This window comes from Brachyhypopomus gauderio, chromosome 4 (genome assembly GCF_052324685.1).
Source record: "Brachyhypopomus gauderio isolate BG-103 chromosome 4, BGAUD_0.2, whole genome shotgun sequence".
Classification (NCBI taxonomy): domain Eukaryota; kingdom Metazoa; phylum Chordata; class Actinopteri; order Gymnotiformes; family Hypopomidae; genus Brachyhypopomus; species Brachyhypopomus gauderio.
In genome coordinates this window covers 6,930,888-6,949,067 of record NC_135214.1, presented here as the reverse complement: position 1 = coordinate 6,949,067, position 18,180 = coordinate 6,930,888, and the positions used below count along the sequence as shown (strand labels likewise).

At 44.3% G+C, this 18,180-nt stretch overlaps 1 protein-coding gene across 4 annotated transcripts; it reads right to left on the bottom strand.

Annotated features, from left to right (window-relative positions):
- Positions 1–1,907: 1,907 nt before the first annotated feature.
- On the bottom strand, positions 1,908–5,129 carry pou3f3a (POU class 3 homeobox 3a). 4 transcript variants are annotated; one of them, XM_077001876.1, is made up of 3 exons: positions 5,001–5,129; positions 3,269–4,422; positions 1,909–3,006 (listed from the first exon to the last, which is right to left on the bottom strand). In XM_077001876.1, the coding sequence occupies exons 2-3, from the start codon at positions 4,385–4,387 to the stop codon at positions 2,899–2,901; spliced, it is 1,227 nt and encodes a 408-aa protein (XP_076857991.1). In that variant the 5' UTR covers positions 4,388–4,422; positions 5,001–5,129; the 3' UTR covers positions 1,909–2,898. The 4 variants fall into 4 exon arrangements, with proteins under 4 accessions (XP_076857990.1, XP_076857991.1, XP_076857988.1 ...); XM_077001875.1 differs by having other exon boundaries at positions 1,908–3,006; positions 3,229–5,113; XM_077001873.1 differs by having other exon boundaries at positions 1,910–3,006; positions 3,269–5,112.
- Between the last annotated feature and the right edge of the window lie 13,051 nt (positions 5,130–18,180).

Sequence of the window (18,180 nt, the reverse complement as noted above, 5' to 3'; positions counted from 1 at the left end):
AAGTAAGGGCCCACAAGTATCGATTTCAGAGTTATAATGAGCGCCATCCTTTTCAAATATGAATTCGAATATCGAGCTTAAAATAGACGAGCTTAAATAGAAGGAACACATGATTTTCAAACAGGCTGGGTTACTCTGCCATTACTTGCGTGTTAAATTTGCATTTAAAAGTAGTAACGTGTGTTTACAGGTCCGTGAACATCGCAAATACAACTTGAAGTTTAATTTTAAGGTTTGTTTTCCTTTAACAAATTAGCAGGCCTAACGCGTCTGCTATTATAAATATATAATAATAGTAGTAATAATAAAAGGAGGAGGAAAAATAATAATTGTCGTCGCTGTTTTTGCTGTAGTTGTTGCATGCATTTGTATGCATATATAGCATGAGTTTTCGATCCGGGCGCTTTTCGAATAAAGTTTCTTGAATGCAACTCGGTTCATTCGTTTTTATTAATGGGAATATGCTGCTTCTTGGGGTGTGGGGTGCACTGTCTTGAGCACAGGTTGAATTTCGTTGCCGCGCAACCGGTTTATAGTAAATCATCCGCGAAATTTAAATTTGCAAGAAAGGGACCGTGCGTTTGGCTGAATAGTCGGGTGCAAACAAAAGTTCCTAAAAAAATGGCCCGTTCGCTCAGGCCAGTGTTGGAGCGTTGTTCAGCCGGAAGGTTAGGCGCACCTACGCAGAAAGAGCGCGAGCCAGCTATTCCTAGCAAAGGAGAATAATACAAATAGGGGAAAAATGACAAAACTTGTCTGACGAAATAAAGAGCCAACAGTCCGTCGTATCTACCCAGCACAAACGGTGGATTTAAAATAATGGCAATTCATTCAGTCCTTTGGCACAGCTTTCTCGTCGCAATCTGATAGAAGGATCTCGGCCCTCTTGCACCCAGTGAGCTACGTGGCACGCATACGAATTTCCATGCATACAAATTCACTCCTGCATTAGCGCGCGCGTGAAATAGCGTCGAAATGACGTCATCGAGATGTGCAGGAACGTATGTTCTTTTATTCTGATGCAATGTCTTTTTCGGACAGTAAATAGGCCGTTGTGTGCTCAGTGCAGCATGAAATGATAAAACACCACTTATTATACGATATTGTAGGCTATTTCGTGGTGTAACGTGACACAAAATTAGTCCACGCGTAGGCTAGAATCAGATAAGCTGAACACTGGACTCGAATATGTCTGCTTTATCAGCTTTACCTGTCAGTTATGTTAAAGTTAATGCTGTAGATCAACACATTTGTTTTAAGAAAATTAACAACTAATGCGAGAGTACAAACAAACACGATGACAGGTGGAAAATGCAAGAGGTGTTTGGGGGAGGGGGGGTGACCTGTTCCAACGACAGCAGCGATAGGTCACATTGATAACGGACTATTGCCAGCACAGCAATAACCAAAATACATAAAAAAAAATAAAAGTAGAGATAACAATTAAGCAGTAGTTATATTGCAATTAAGCAATGTTTATACTAAAAAGGTGCTTTGTCAACCACTGAATGTCTACAAATGAGCGCTAGTACAAAACATTTCTAAAGTTTGACGGTGCCTACTCTTGAAACAAAATAATCGTATAAAGATACGCAGTGCTGACAGCTAAAGGGTCCCTTTAGCCTTTAAAACAATGTGTCATTCTTGAAAATAATGTTGCGCAGTTTGCGTAAGGACTGTTATTAAACTAGACAACTACATTGAATCTATATGCGCTTTTTAAAATAAGGTAAACACAAAAGAAACTGCTAATAAAATACCAGTTTCGAGCAGAGATAAACTGGCTTTCTAACGTATCATTCCATTAAAATACACTGGATATTTAGCTTTTTTCTGTTTGCGTCTTTTATTTTTCCTTTGCATTCTTGAACATCAGAGGAATATTTATATATTAATATTTATATAGGCCAAGGGTCAACATAAGAAAATGCATTATTTTAAATTACTGTAGGAAGTTGCCTCCATTTTCATATAGATAAAAACTTAATCTGTGTCAGGTATTTTGCATCGAATGAATTAAATTAATTTTATTCGTATCTGTTATTTTATACATATTGAGACCTGGGTCAAAAAAACACAAAGCTTTATTTTGTCAGATCTATGAAATTTATTGTTCTCAATCACCTCGAACTGACTCAATACTGAACTTAAATAACAACCACAAAAAAATAATAAAATTTGTTTGACAATGATTTGTCCGCCTATCAGATTTGATCAATGTGCTGTCTTGTAGGCATATTTAATAACAATTGTGGTGGCCCACTGACTGTATAGAATAGGACCCAGAATTAGCGGGAAACGATGTACAAGAAATGCTACTTCTACGAGAAACGCCACAGCTCGCAACATCTCAGTGACTCCGTAAAATATTCCAAAGTGTCATTTCATTGAAAAATATAAAGCAAGTTAATCACCACTGAGAATTCATATTGCCAAATTTACACAGAATTATCAAAATCCGCCAAAACTACTGCGTGGAAATAGCAGTAAGAAAAGGGACAAAATCCACAATTATTTAGCCAAACTAACAACAAAAAAAGTGTTCACGAGAGGGCAGGCAAAATGAGGAATAAGTGCCGTTTTAGAATCCTTTTCCCCTAGTGTAGTCCCTGTGTGAAAACTATTCACAGAAGTGCGGTCCACGAAAAAAAAAAACTATGAAATAGAAAAGCTGTAGTTTGAAGCACAGCGTCCTCAGGAATTGCTCCTGCCAATACTTGAGGCAAAAAGACAATTCCCTTTTTAAATGATCACCATTATTCCTCCGCGAACATGGCGACAAGTCCTGAAGTTTCTTTTGTTATGTCCATTGGTGTTTATGCCCATGACAACAATTTCCCTCATTTCTCTTGGTGGCAATCCATAAATCTACTTTTAATTTTTCTTATTGTTGCAGTGTCAATGCGCCAGAATCACCTGGCGATATGAGCTTGGAGTTGTCCCCACCTGGTCGTCCGGTTCATCTTTCAAACTTGCATCTTTTAAGTAATCTACCACAAAACTCTCCTGAAAGACAGAGCAAAGACAGTCATTTAAAACGAGGGACATTGGAGTGCAGAAGGCAGGTTAGATTTATGATTGGGTTTGACGTGAGGATTCTTTTCTCGTAAACGCACATATCTGCGGGAGTCATAACGGTAGTAAGAAAACTCATGCGTTGTAGATAATGATCGTCCATTTAACTGAACTGTGCATTAAAATATCAGTTCTATGTCTCAGTGAACATACGTTTGCAGTCCATGGACGAAGGCGGTGTGTCTGCACTCACGTTGCCGACCTGAGAGTACACGTCCTCCGGTGTCTGGGGAACTCCTGGCGGTGTCATCCTCTTCTCTTTCTGCCTTCGATTGCAGAACCAAACCCGAACGACTTCCTTTTCCAACTGCAGGTTGTCCGCCAGAGAGGAGATCTCCTGCGCCGAGGGCTTGGGGCATTTCAAAAAGTGACTTTCCAGGGCCCCTTTCACGCTCACCTCGATGGAGGTTCGCTTTTTGCGCTTCCTGCCCTGCGCTGCGATCTTGTCGATACTGGTGGGGCTGCCGGTGGTGGAGTCCGCCTCCTCCAGCCACTTGTTCAAAAGAGGCTTCAGCTTGCACATGTTTTTGAAGCTCAGCTGCAGCGCCTCGAACCTGCAGATCGTGGTCTGTGAGAAGACGTTCCCATAAAGAGTCCCCAAGGCCAAACCGACGTCGGCTTGCGTGAAGCCGAGCTTGATGCGACGCTGCTTGAACTGCTTGGCGAACTGCTCCAGGTCGTCGGAGGTCGGCGTGTCCTCGTCCGAGTGCGAGTCGTGGCTGCTTACTCCCCCGTGGTGCTGCTGGTGATGATGATGGGGATGCGGGTGGTGGTGATGATGGTGGTGGCTGCCGTGGTCCATCTCTGGCGATTCCCCACGCATCAGACCCGGGTGAACCAAACTCCCGGGAGGGTTTAACATCCCGTTGACCGTGAAGCCCCTCGGTTGTGAGTAAATAAGGGACTGCTGCGATTGTTGCTGCGCTCCGGTAATTGTACTGATGTGCGCCGCGGTGGTAGCGCCCCACGCACCCTGGTGTGTCTGGTGAGCTCCTATATGCGGAGATCTGTGGTGTAACGAGCTACCAACATGCATGTCTTCTCTATTCGAATTGCTCTTGACGTCTTGCTGCTGCGGGCTGCCGGCCATTCCGACCGGGCTCGACGACCAAGGCGACCCCGCCTCGGCTGTCGCCACGGCGGCCGCGACGTGGGGCAGCGAGGTGACCCATTGGTGGGCATGACTTAACATGTGCCCCCCGTTACTAGCCGCCATGGTCCCGTGCATAAAGTCGCTCTGCACCATTTTCACCGCAGGGTCTCCTCTGTATCCACCTGACACCGAAGTAACGGCGGCACTTCCCGGCTGCATGCCACCACCTCCGGACTCCGAGTGCACCGTCGAACCTGACGAGAGAATACTGGTGCTGGTCAGGTAGGGACTGGATGTCGCCGTGGCCATCCCCCCTAACCACTCCGAACAAGTGTACCCCCTCCCCGGACTGCCCTAACTTTTTCCACCCTTTGAAGGGGCACTCTATGTCATGAATTATTCACACTGGAAAACTAAAACTATGCTTGGTATTTCGGTTTGATCCACCGACAACTCGGAACGATAAATATCCATCAAATATTGAAGGAAATCCACACGGGCCGTTAAAACACTTTTACATCATGTTTAACTCTGCGCTCCGTTCGCAATGAAGGTCTTATAATAAGAGAACCGAAAAAAAAGCCCACACAGACGAAAAGACTTGTCCTGTATACTTTGAAGGTAACGATTACGTAAATCCCACACGCAGGACCATTATCGTCTGTTATCTTTACATCAGGACAATCTTTCCTTTGTAAACTTCCCGCTGGTCCTGTGCGCGGTGAGCTTCCACGGCGCTTTCTTATTTCAACTCGGTCCTCATATTTCATTCACAGACGGGTTCTGTTTGATTTAACCTCCGAATCCATCTCATTACGTCTAACACACGCACCTCTGGTAATGAAGGCGCGATTGATGAGAAATCCCACACTTGGTGCTCTTTATTCCCCCTGTCCTCGCTTTCCTCGCTCGTCTTCTGACAGTTTTATCCGTCCCTCCCTCCGTGCCAGAGACTCTACGCGAATGTTTACGGTCAGTCGGGCGTGCGCAAACCTTCCACATCCTTCATCCAATCACGAGGCGGAGGTCTGTATAAGACCGACGCTGATTGGCTGTCCGCTCGGCGAGTGGCAGGTCTCCGACGTCTTTAAGACCGAGCAGAAGCGTCACGTCAAAACAATTTTTAAACGTTCGTTTGAGCTTAAGGACCAACAAAATCTTGTGGCGCGTGGAGATTTGTTATTAAGACGCACAAACAACTGGGTTGTAAACCGATGTATGCCATTAGTTTGTTTACACGGTGGTGCTGTTTGTGTCGAATTAATAACTTCGAACTCGCACCTAACTATCACATTGTTAAAACAGACTTACAGAAAAGAGAAGATACCAGATGTTTATTATAGTTTTATTGTGTTTATTGTGACAATTGTAAACTTTACACCTAAAACTACACATACAAAATTATTACATTTATATACATTTTAGGTAATTTCAAATAAAAGCAATAGAGTCACATGCAATAGCCTACACAGTTTATACAGTTTAGAGCTTCATAAAAGCAACCTTATTGCATTTCTCACGCCTGAAACAACATATTTGTGGGTTACTTTGAGAATTTAGATAGTAATGCAAAAATATCATAATTATATCAATATTGTAATAATGTACAATTAGCTTGTGAAATTAGCCAGGTATATAACCCAGCCACAGAAGGGCCTGTCATTGTAAAATTTCCCTGTCATTTAGGTTATTTAATGCACGAAAAGTTAGAGTGGTTTCAAATCGCAAAGTTCAAAGAACACTGCTCGAACGTATAATAAATCTTATTAAAATGAAAATGATCAATTTGAGCGATTATTTACGCTCATGTCCGTTTGTGTTTTCTGGGATATGTGGGATGCGGTATATCCGCCGGTACAATGTTGTGGGGGGGCTATTGTTTCCAGAGCAGCTAGCAGAGAGGGACTCTCCTGCATAACAACTAACAGTTAGTGCTGCTTTTCATTAGCATAAATTTTCATATGTTTAAGAGAAAATAATAGGAGAGTAGTGAAGAGCGAGACTCAGTTGAGACAGAGAGGAGAGCTGCGATGTAGCAGACACCGAGGAACGAAACGCTCGGATCCATTGTCGTCGCGGTAAGAGAAGATGTGCTCACCAACTACGTTGTTCTTATCGAAGTATAACCTTGTAGTCTCTCTCTCTCTCTCTCTCTCTCTCTCTCTCTCTCTCTCTCTCTCTCTCTCTCGCTCGCTCGCTCGCTCCCTCGCTCCCTCGCTCTCTCTCGCTTTCGCTCTATATCCCTATCTATATATAAATATATATCTGCATTAACAAGGTGAGTGCTTTGATGGCAAACAATATAGTGGAACTTATAAACTACTCTAATTACATAGATGTTATAAAAGCGTATAAAGCGCGAGCTTGTGGCGTAATTCAGACGCGATTCCGTGAGTTAAGGCTGTGTTGTATGTGTCGGATAAAGCCACCAGGTTAACTGAACACCAACAGGATTATTCAAATGAAACATATATACCGATGTATCACAGTGAATAAGAGTGAATGTGGTTCTTATTAGATCAATGTGGTATTAGATTGATCATGATTGCAAATATTGTCATCTTTAGAAAAATTCGTAAGACCCTCAACTTCACTGAACACAAACCCATATAATGTTTCAAACTATTCATCTAAATGAGGTATAATATAGTGGCCATGCTATCAAAGTTACAGGAATCCGTCATTTGAGACATGGTGTCGGTCAGTTTGGTTACTTGACGTAGAACTGCACTTGACAAAATCCTTGATACAACTTAAGGCGACGATTCGATAGCGCGCGCGCGAATACTAGACAGGCTAGTCAAGCCATGATGGATAACCCAAAGATATGTGCAGTTTAGTTTGATCACTGTGCGCACGTGGCCTACTTTTTAAAATATGCAAATGAATAGCATTGACATTCTTGAGTATTGAGAAACATAAAACATGTATTATTTATTTATTGTGCAATTGTGTTTATTTGGGTGTTTATTGCAATTTAAAATTTTTGTCACGTTTTATTTTTTGAGAGAGTTTAATTGTGATAAAGTTTTTTTTAATTATTATTTCCAAATAAAACCGATCAGGTATTGTACCGAAGGGCAAAGAGTTCACTGTCACTATTCTGTTTTTATTGTTCACTTAAACAGTCGATATTAAATCGTTCGTCTCAACGCCATAATTCATCCTGTGTAGGCGGTTATCTTGTGGTAGATATAATTAAAATGAATTATATGAGTTCCGTCAATCTTGAAGCGTTCAAAATAATGATTAACAGAAAATGTAGAATACATCTGTCAGCAGAACTATGATACATCTTTGACTTGATAACGTCTTTGCAGGTGAAAATATTACTGTGTCCTTTCTTAATTTCATGTTACTAAATTTTCTCCTAAATGCTGGCATCTGCACAGTGTGGCCAAGCAAAGGACTTACAGAAAGTCTGTCCTTTAACAAACAGAGCACTGCTCCCGCTTTACTCAGTGGAATGCCTGTAAAACATGATGCACCCAGAGCTTTGTGAGTTTATTTATTTGTCTGTATATAGCAGACTTACCTCTGTAGGTGAAAAGGAAAAGCAGTCACAGTTTAGTTAGTCCCAAAAAAGCCTTCAGGTGGGCGAAGGCGTGGTGGTCCGCTGTGACTTAAAGCCTCACACTGGACACGCAGGAGCCAGAGCTCCGTGAGGAAACAGTCAGCCAACCGGACAGCAGTACAGCCATTAAGCAGCCTTACTCAGACAGACTGGAGTGGGTAAAAAAAGAAGTGTGCAACATGTAATCTAGTTCCTCGAGCTTCGAGTTAAGTGTTCATTGCTTGTTTTGTGTGTCCACGTTTTCCCCTAATGATTCTATCAGCACTGTCCTTCCTTCCACACACACACACACACACACACACACACACACACACACACACACACACACACACACACCTAATTCACCCATTCTGTGGGATTACATTAATCAAAGTATATATTTCCCAAGGGAGTCTACACATGGATCACAGCAAATCCGAGTGAAATTGAATCACACATATGCGTAGCTGTGTAACGTAACCCTTATCTTCTATACATGTTTGTGAGAGATTTCCACCATATGAACACAAAATATATTCAAAGCATATGATGAGCAAAAAATGACCAACATGGACCTGGTGATTGTGTCTGCACTGTGATCAGGCCACGCATGGTTATTAGTGCAGCCAGACCAACAGTTAAGCAATGCCGAACACTGAGATGCCTCAGACTGGAAATATTTAGGTTCTGGAATAGAAGCGTGCTATTCTAGTGAGGAACAGACTAAAACACTTCCCTATTTGAATTAAGTATAACATCTACAAAAGTTTTATATATGTTTCTTTTATCCTATGCTGAGAAAGTTTTTTTTTTTTATTATTGTGACTTGCCCTCTTTTGTAAGTGATTACGATTTAAATCTCTTTCTCTCTTGCAGATGAGAGCTAGTGCTTCTGTTAAACAAGGGCCTTCTTTCATCCTGTACGGGCCAGAATGGCTAGGGTTATCTGTCCTTTGTGTTCTTCTCTCCCTCACTGGCTTTCTAACCCTCCATGCAATATCAGACACTGAAGGCTTAGTCAGGAAGGTTTATGGACAGAGAGCATACTAGGCTGGTGTGGTGGGGACATTCTACTGTTACTACTCATCAGGACTGCGTGATGCTTCACCAAAACCCATCGTGTCAGGAGCACGTCACGGCCCTGAAGAAATTAGGATTCTGGCTTCTAGATGCTATTTGTGTGAAACTGTAATGAAGCACCTGTTTCATTCATTCATTCTTTGGTTGATTGATTCATTCATTCATTCATTCATTCAACTGTACACTCAATTTATGCATTTAGACACATTCAGGAATTGTGAAATAACAAGGTTGCAGTTCAGGAAGAGCTGGGAGTCTTGTTTCTCTCAAAACATTCATTGTTCTGAAGTCTAAATGCAAATTTTGAGTTCTGAGCAAAAGAACTGCCAGTGAATAACATCCATTTTAAAGCTCTGACTGGTTTACTTAAACTCGGAGTGTCTGGAAATACTAAATTCAAAATTCTATGTTTTAAAGATACTCTAAAAATATAAAGACATTTTCTACATTTGACGTCTACGAAATTGGTTTTACAAAAAAAATAAATAAAATAAAATAAAATAAAATCGTTCTGTCTTTAATTTTGGAAGGTACCGTGGTTTGGATCTGCTATAATTAGAAGGCAAGAATGTATGGATTATATATGCATCCCAAACAGTATGTGGCTGCTTTATAAAGATAGCGTAAGTGTTATTTAGACATATTCAAGCTTTTCTGCGAATGCAGCTCATACTGACAGGAACAAAACCAGAGAACGGTCCTTCACCCCTTTCATTCTCATCGGGTGCATTTGCATTTTATTCAGCTTACCAAAGGAAATAGCCTTCAGCGAGAAAACTCAAACCACTGTGCACATATAAGAGAGAGAGAGAGAGAGAGAGAGAGAGAGAGAGAGAGAGAGAGAATGAAAGAACAGGAGTAAAAGGCAGAGTGACAGAGCGGCCTGAAAGGAAATGACAGATTATGTGAAAGGCTCTGTCCGTTTCCACTGTAGTCATAAGCCAATCAGCAAAAGGGTAAAAACTGCATCAGCATGCGCACAGCTATATGAAGTGCAATCCACTCATCCTTTGTCACTTAACGATGGATATCTTTACTCGAAAGCTTTAAAAAGTCCTTTGATACTATCTAGAGACCAATTTACAAAAATCTCCATGCTATTATTACTAGAGAGCAGCACAATACCGGCCTGTCTGTGAGGACTGGGTCATTCTTAGAGGAAGGAGAGAGGAGAATATCCCCAGTCGTTACCTAAGGACAAACCACAGGCGAGTTAGCGTCATCAGACCTCACTAACTGCATGTGGTCTCAGCTCGTCTGACAACTAAAGGGACCCATCAGTGTTTCAGTCCACAGAGAGTGCCTCAAAAAGGGCCTTTAAAGTGAGTAAAACCCATTCTCTTTAATTCTGATTACACTCTGAAAGAGTCTTTAGCATGTGGCGGCTAAATTGGGCTATCAGCGCTAAGTAGCGGCAGGGAAGAAAAGAGCCAATTATGCCAGTCACAGCCAGATGATGATTCTCATCTTCACTGTCTCTCTCTCATGCGCACACACTGAACGTGCGAGAGGAATATTACTCCTTTTATGCTGAGATAAAGAGACCACACACACACACACACACACACACACACACACACACATCAGCTGACACACTTTCATACACAATCTCTCTCACACACACACACACACACACACACACAAATCAGCTGACACACGCTTCACACACACACACACACACACATGCTGTACGTTACTGTATTGTTCACTTACAGCCTTGCTTGCTATGTCTCTCCCGCATCAGAAAGCCTTTTTATTTAATGAGAGAGTAAGTTTTCTTTCACCCCTGATCCCTTGGGCTCTCAGTAATCATAGGGCACTGTTCGATTATGCTCCATGTACACTTTGCTGAAAATATCAACAAAAGGTTGAGAAGACGGGGCAACAAGGGACAAGGGTGTTGGGGGGGTATGTCCAAAAAAGACATCCCTCTCAGAGAAAAAAACAGTGAGTGAGGAGTATAAATAATGTCAACAATGTCAACAGTGTCCGTGTTTTCATCTGTTTGAGCAGTGGGCATGTGCTCTAGTATGGGCTGTTCTCACCTCACCTTCCCTGGGCCAGTCGGGCTGTTCACCGCAGGAAGGCTCTCCGCACCGCAGCAGCTGTTTGTGTTCATTTACCGTACACTGGACCAGGGGAGGGAGACTGCTCCAGCCAGGAGCACGCACCACAGGAGGAAGCACTGAGACAGACAGACAGACAGACAGACAGACAGATGAAAACAGAGAGAGGGAAAGAGACAATTACAATAAAGAAGGACATGGATGGATGCAGATACAGAGAATGGAATGTGTTGCTTCATACACACACACACACACACACACACACACACTATATATATATATATATATATATATATATATATATATATATATATATATATATATATATATATATATATATATATCCCCTTCTGCATGCATTACAGCTTCAAAAAATAATGCTGTATGCTGTAAGACAGAGATGAAGGTAAAGAGGACCCTCTCACCCCTACCTTAGTCTGGAGAAGAGAGAGAGGAGAGGCTTTCAGCTAGCCTGTTACACTAAACCCTCCTCAGGCACTCGGTGTAACTGAGCTGCTCGCATCTCCAGTGCTCTCGCTTATATCCTCACCTATAGGAATTACAGCTGACATACATTATCCTGCCTGCACACCTTCTAACCTGCAGTTTAAGTGAACACTGTACCTTTCAGTGTATGGAACCATTATCCCAATCCTTATGCCACAGAACCTTGGAATTCCTCCAGGGACGGGCTTCTGTTCATCTGCTCAAGCTGAACTAAACCTTCCCAGTATCTCCAGTTAGCCTGCTCAAGCTGAACTAAACCTTCCCAGTATCTCCAGTTAGCCTGCTCAAGCTGAACTAAACCTTCCCAGTATCTCCAGTTAGCCTGCTCAAGCTGAACTAAACCCTTCCAGTATCTCCCCCTATGCCCTCCTCTCTCTCTCTCTCTCTCTCTCTCTCTCTCTCTCTCTCTCTCTCTCTCTCTCTCTGTCCCTCTCTCTCATGGGCTTCATTCTCTGTCATCACTTTCTCAGGGTCTCTCTCTTTTCTTATCTCTCTTTCACAAGAGCCTCTCCTGCCTGTGGTGTTTAACACACTGTCTCTGCTCAAATGCTCCTTCAGAAACATACCCAGTCTGCAGCGTTGAACTGACTCTGGTCAAAACCTGCATCAGAAACATCTCCTTAGTGACCTACAGACACAGAAACTCAAAAAACTCAAATGTATACTGCATAAGCACAAGTACCCCCACAAAACACTGATTTTCACATTTTTTTTATTAAATGTTTAAATAATTTTTCAACAATAACCATCTGACACTAACAGTTATGACAGAATGACAAGAAAAATAATCTAGACATAAAACTATTCATGCCATCTATTCTTTACCTTCCTCTATCCTCCCTTCTTCTCTCTCGCTCTCACTCGAACAGCCTGTGTGTGAGTGTGAGCTGTGTGTGAGTGTGAGCTGTCTTTAGGCAGAGGATGTGCCTTTCAACCCTGAACCCAGAGCACCCGCTGCTGAACATGAAAGGCGTGTAAGGAGTAACCTCGGTGATCCATATCGACAGGAGCAAGGGGAACTGAAGTTCAGGCATGAAACACACCCCTCACTCCCAGCTACACACACCCCTCACTCCCAGCTACACACCCCTCACTCACAGCTACACACACCCCTCACTCCCAGCTACACACCCCTCACTCCCAGGTACACACACCTCTCACTCCCAGCTACACACACCCCTCACTCCCAGCTACACACACCCCTCACTCCCAGCTACACACCCCTCACTCCCAGCTACACACCCCTCACTCCCAGCTACACACACCCCTCACTCCCAGCTACACACCCCTCACTCCCAGCTACACACCCCTCACTCCCAGCTACACACACCCCTCACTCCCAGCTACACACCCCTCACTCCCAGCTACACACCCCTCACTCCCAGCTACACACCCCTCACTCCCAGCTACACACACCCCTCACTCCCAGCTACACACCCCTCACTCACAGCTACACACACCCCTCACTCACAGCTACACACCCCTCAATCCCAGGTACACACACCTCTCACTCCCAGCTACACACACCCCTCACTCACAGCTACACACCCCTCAATCCCAGGTACACACACCTCTCACTCCCAGCTACACACACCCTTCACTAACAGCTACACACACCCTTCACTAACAGCTACAAACACCCCTCACTCACAGCTACACACCCCTCACTCACAGCTACACACCCTCACTCACAGCTACACACCCTCACTCACAGCTACACACCCCTCACTCCCAGCTACACACACCCTTCACTCACAGCTACACACCCCTCACTCCCAGCTACACACACCCTTCACTAACAGCTACACACACCCTTCACTAACAGCTACAAACACCCCTCACTCACAGCTACACACCCCTCACTCACAGCTACACACCCTCACTCACAGCTACACACCCTCACTCACAGCTACACACCCCTCACTCACAGCTACACACAATCACTCCCAGCTACACACCCTCACTCACAGCTACACACAATCACTCCCAGCTACACACCCTCACTCACAGCTACACACCCCTCACTCACAGCTACACACACCCTTCACTAACAGCTACAAACACCCCTCACTCACAGCTACACACCCCTCACTCACAGCTACACACCCCTCACTCACAGTTACACACCCCTCACTCCCAGCTACACACACCCCTCACTCACAGCTACACACCCCTCACTCACAGCTACACACCCCTCACTCACAGCTACACACCCCTCACTCACAGCTGCACACACCCCTCACTCACAGCTACACACCCCTCACTCACAGCTACACACACCCCTCACTCACAGCTACACACACCCCTCACTCACAGCTGCACACACCCCTCACTCACAGCTACACCCCCCCTCACTAACAGCTACACACACCCCTCACTCCCAGCTACACACACCCCTCACTAACAGCTACACACACCCCTCACTAACAGCTACACACACCCTTCACTAACAGCTACACACACCCTTCACTAACAGCTACACACACCCCTCACTCACAGCTACACACCCCTCACTCCCAGCTACACACACCTCACTCACAGTTACACACCCCTCACTCACAGCTACACACCCCTCACTCACAGCTACACACACCCCTCACTCACAGCTACACCCCCCTCACTAACAGCTACACACACCCCTCACTCACAGCTACACCCCCCCTCACTAACAGCTACACACAGCCCTCACTCCCAGCTACACACACCTCTCACTCACAGTTACACACCCCTCACTCACAGCTACACACCCCTCACTCACAGCTACACACACCCCTCACTCACAGCTACACCCCCCCTCACTCACAGCTACACACACCCCTCACTCACAGCTACACCCCCCCTCACTAACAGCTACACACACCCCTCACTCACAGCTACACCCCCCCTCACTAACAGCTACACACCCCTCACTCACAGCTACACACACCTCTCACTCACAGTTACACACACCTCACTCACAGCTACACCCCCCCCCCCCTCACTAACAGCTACACACACCCCTCACTCTCAGCTACACACCCCTGTGCTTGCCTAATGTAGAAGCTACATAGATCCAAAGGTTGTCCTATTGCCACTCCAATGCTGAAGTCCCTCCAACTCTGCCTTTAAATACCAATTTCAAATCAGCTTTTGCTGGTGGTGAAGTGGGTATTAGTTACATGTTCCACATACATGTTCCTCTGAAGTAAAAGTATATGCGTGAAGGTATATGCACTACGATAGCTGAGTTTTTAAAACACCAAAATGTTTAGATAGTAAAAACAGACTCAGTTCAGCAGTAGGAAATAAGGTATGATAACATTTGAAAGGTGTCACTGTGAGCTGTATACGACAGTGAAATGTTTATGTCCATGGGACTCCTTGAACACTCCCTTTTAACACTTATCACATGTGACACCCCAAGGATGTGCAGCGAAAGTACATGGAAGTCTTTCACAATGGCGTGTGTGTATATGTGTGTGTGTGTGTGTGTGTGTGTGTGTGTGTGTGTGTGTGTGTGTGCGTGTGTGTGTGTATGCATACAAACTCCCCCTGCTCCTCTCTCCTTCGCTGCCAGTGCTGGCGGTGTATTAAACTTTGATAAGCTGTGGACACAGGGTGTTCTTTCATCTCTCTCCCTCTCCCTGCACAGGAGACTTGGGGTCACCTCAAAACTCCTCCGCACACAGTGCAGACTACACCACCAGCCTGTTTGAAAGCGCTATCTTAAATTCACCCGCCTGCAAACGCCTTTATACACTAACTCGTCATCTTTATTCAAACCAGAGGGGAGGATCAATCAGCTTGCCAGCATTAACGAGATGAACTGCCTCCACCAGTGCTGAAATGCTGAGGAGTGGCTGATATTTTTATTCCATACAGACTACTCAGAATGTTCAGTACATTCAGTACACTCAGGCACAGGGTACAGACCGCATAAGAATCCAGAAGCACGGGACACCTGCAATGTTGACCATTGCAACTCCGGCCTGCACCCGAGCACTACACAGTAGGTCTGCTGAAGTTGCTGAATGGGTTGCCAAGTCTTTCCCAGTAATCCTCAATTATATGCCACTGGATCCTGAATGGTAAATGCCAGCCACACAGAGTGCCTGGCATCGTGGGGTTGTGCTGTGGAAAACCCTATGTAGGAATGTTAATCTTCCTCGCTGTGAGCATTACAAAAATATGTGCATGATCAAACATAAAAATATTTGCTTGAGTAAAAGTGCCAGTGGAAGATGGATGAGGGCACAATAAATGTGCTCCGTAGAGAGCTAAAGTGGAAGCCATCATTGTTTTGAAAGGCTGTTTACAGGAAGGGCTGAGGATATGTGGAATATGTGTGTGTGTGTGTTTGTAGCGGTGTGTGAGTGAGTGTGTGTGAGTGGATGTGTGTTTGTGTTTCTCACAGAAATTACCACTGAAAACCCCTCTCTGTGGACCCCGGCATCCAGCTGGCCGTGGTAGGCACCGCTGTCCAGGGAGTGCAGAGAGCCAGACTGGCAGAGGGTGGGCGGCTCTGGGGCACAGAGTGCTGGCAGCTCCAGGCCCCTAGGGGGGGCAGAGGTGCGGTGAGCCCATGGAGCAGTCACCTCCACTGGGGGAGGAGGAGCACTCGGTTGGGGCGGCCTGGCTCTCGGGGGGCACCTCACTGTTCTTGCCCCACCGCTGTCATCTTGACCCACTGACTCCCTGTAGATCCTGGCACCACGCCAAGCCGTAATGGCAGACTGCACACAAAGGCACTCTGCCAGTGTCCTGCAGCAAGTCTGTGACTGGCAATGAATATAAATCATCTGCGTGTGTACGTGTGTGTGTGTGTGTGTGTGTGTGTGTGTGTGTGTGTGTGTGTGTGTGTGTGTGTGTGTGTGTGTGTGTGTGTGTCCGCGCACTTCTGAGCTGTTTGTGTCTTAGTCTATTAATCCAGTGAAACTAGATATGTGTGTATATCATTGTGGATGCCGGTGTGAGTCACTATTGAGTAGCTTTAAATGGTGCAGGGGTAGATGTGGGCAGACTTGCCAGACCTTCACAAAGGTAAAGTAAAGCTTTTTAATAAAATACCAATCACTCAAGTACACTCACTCAGGTAAAGAAAAAAGAAACTGGGGGAAAATAAAAGTCCTAAATGAATTCAATCGTTCGTTTTATTCCAACTCTTCAAAAGTGTAACACCATAACCTACACAGCACCTATTAACATAAACTGAAGAAAATAAAGCCATTTTCCTCCTTCAGTAGGACTACAGTTCCCAGCAGTACAATTACAGTCACCAGCAGCATGCAATCAAAGCTGATTAAGCATGAAAGGATGTGTAAAGATGTAAAGATATGACACTTGAAACTCTTTTCATTACAAAGATACTTAAAGCTCTTGAAATACACTGGAAATGTATACATGTATACATTCCAAAATATAAATTCTAATGATTATATTTCTTCCCATTTTCATTTGTATGTTTGTGTTTATCATCCTTTCATCCCATCCTTTCCTCCCGTGGATGACATGCACAAATGCACACATAAGTAAAAGGATTATGATTCCGTACTGCCTCTGTATATGATTCAATACTACCTCTATATATGATTCAGTACTATCCCTATATATGATTCAGCAGTATCCCTGTATATGATTTAGTAATATCCCTATATATGATTCAGCACTATCCCTGTATATGATTCAATAATATCACTGTATATGATTCAGTACTGTTCCTATATTTGATTCAGTACTATCCCTATTTTGAATTCAGTACTATCCCTATATTTGATTTCTGTACTATTCCTGCATATGATTCAGCACTATCCCTGTATGATTCAGTACTATCCCTATTATATGAACAGCACTATCCCTGTATATGATTCAGTACTATCCCTGTATGATTCAGTACTATCCTTATATATGATTCAGCACTATCCCTATATATAATTCAGTACTACCTATGTATATGATTAAATACAAGGTATGATTACATCCACGGAGTGTGTACATTGCTCCCCCATACAGCAAGACCTCCTTCCACATTCTTGTTTGCTCCCTCTCTCTCCCTCTCCTGTCCTTTTCTCTCCTTCTCTCTCTCCTTCTCTCCTCCTCTCTCTCATTCCCCTTCTCTCATTTGCGTGTGACTAGATTCCCTCCAGCATGTTTCTTGGTTCCACAGAGCTGTTGCTCTAACACAACATTAACTCTCACCTTCAACATTCCCAACACTGAGGATATTGATATTGTGGAGAATTAAAACAGAGTAAGGATAAAATGTTCACCAAGGCTTTATGAACCACAGAACCAAAACTACTCTTTCTCTTGTCAATAAAGCCTTTTCTCGATACTGTGATTTGCCCTGATGTGGTGGGGGTATGTGTGTAGTGTGTGAGACACTACGGTTCTATGGGGAATATGCTTGATATTAAATTAATTGTGTGCATGTTTGTGTTCTTTGTCTGTGGAGCGTGTGCACGCATTTGTGTGTGTGTGTCTGTGTTCCTGGAGTGTTGGCCCGAGGCCCAATGCTGCGTCTCACAGATAAAGCCGCCAAACTTCTGAAAGCCATGCTGTGAGTGGGCCCTCTCTATCACCGTGGCAACCCCGGAACATTCCCTTGGTTTTCCTTTGCCACCTCTTTTGGGCTTTCATCATGCCTGCCCCATCCCCCTATACACACACACACACACACACACACACACACACACACACACACACACACACACACACACACACACACACACCATTTCCTCCCCCCCTTCTCCATCAAAACTCCTCAATATGAAAATAAAGCCTCTGTTTGCCCGATCCAGAGAAGCAGGAGCTTTTTAAAGTGCAGCTTA

Excerpts from the sequence above, each read along its gene's own strand:
- pou3f3a (XM_077001873.1), bottom strand. The coding sequence starts at position 4,477 with ATGGCCACGGCGACATCCAGTCCCTACCTGACCAGCACCAGTATTCTC. Across the intron at positions 3,007-3,268 it reads TGTACTCTCAGGTCGGCAAC|GAGAGTTTTGTGGTAGATTA; the intron begins GTGAGTGCAGAC and ends TCTGTCTTTCAG.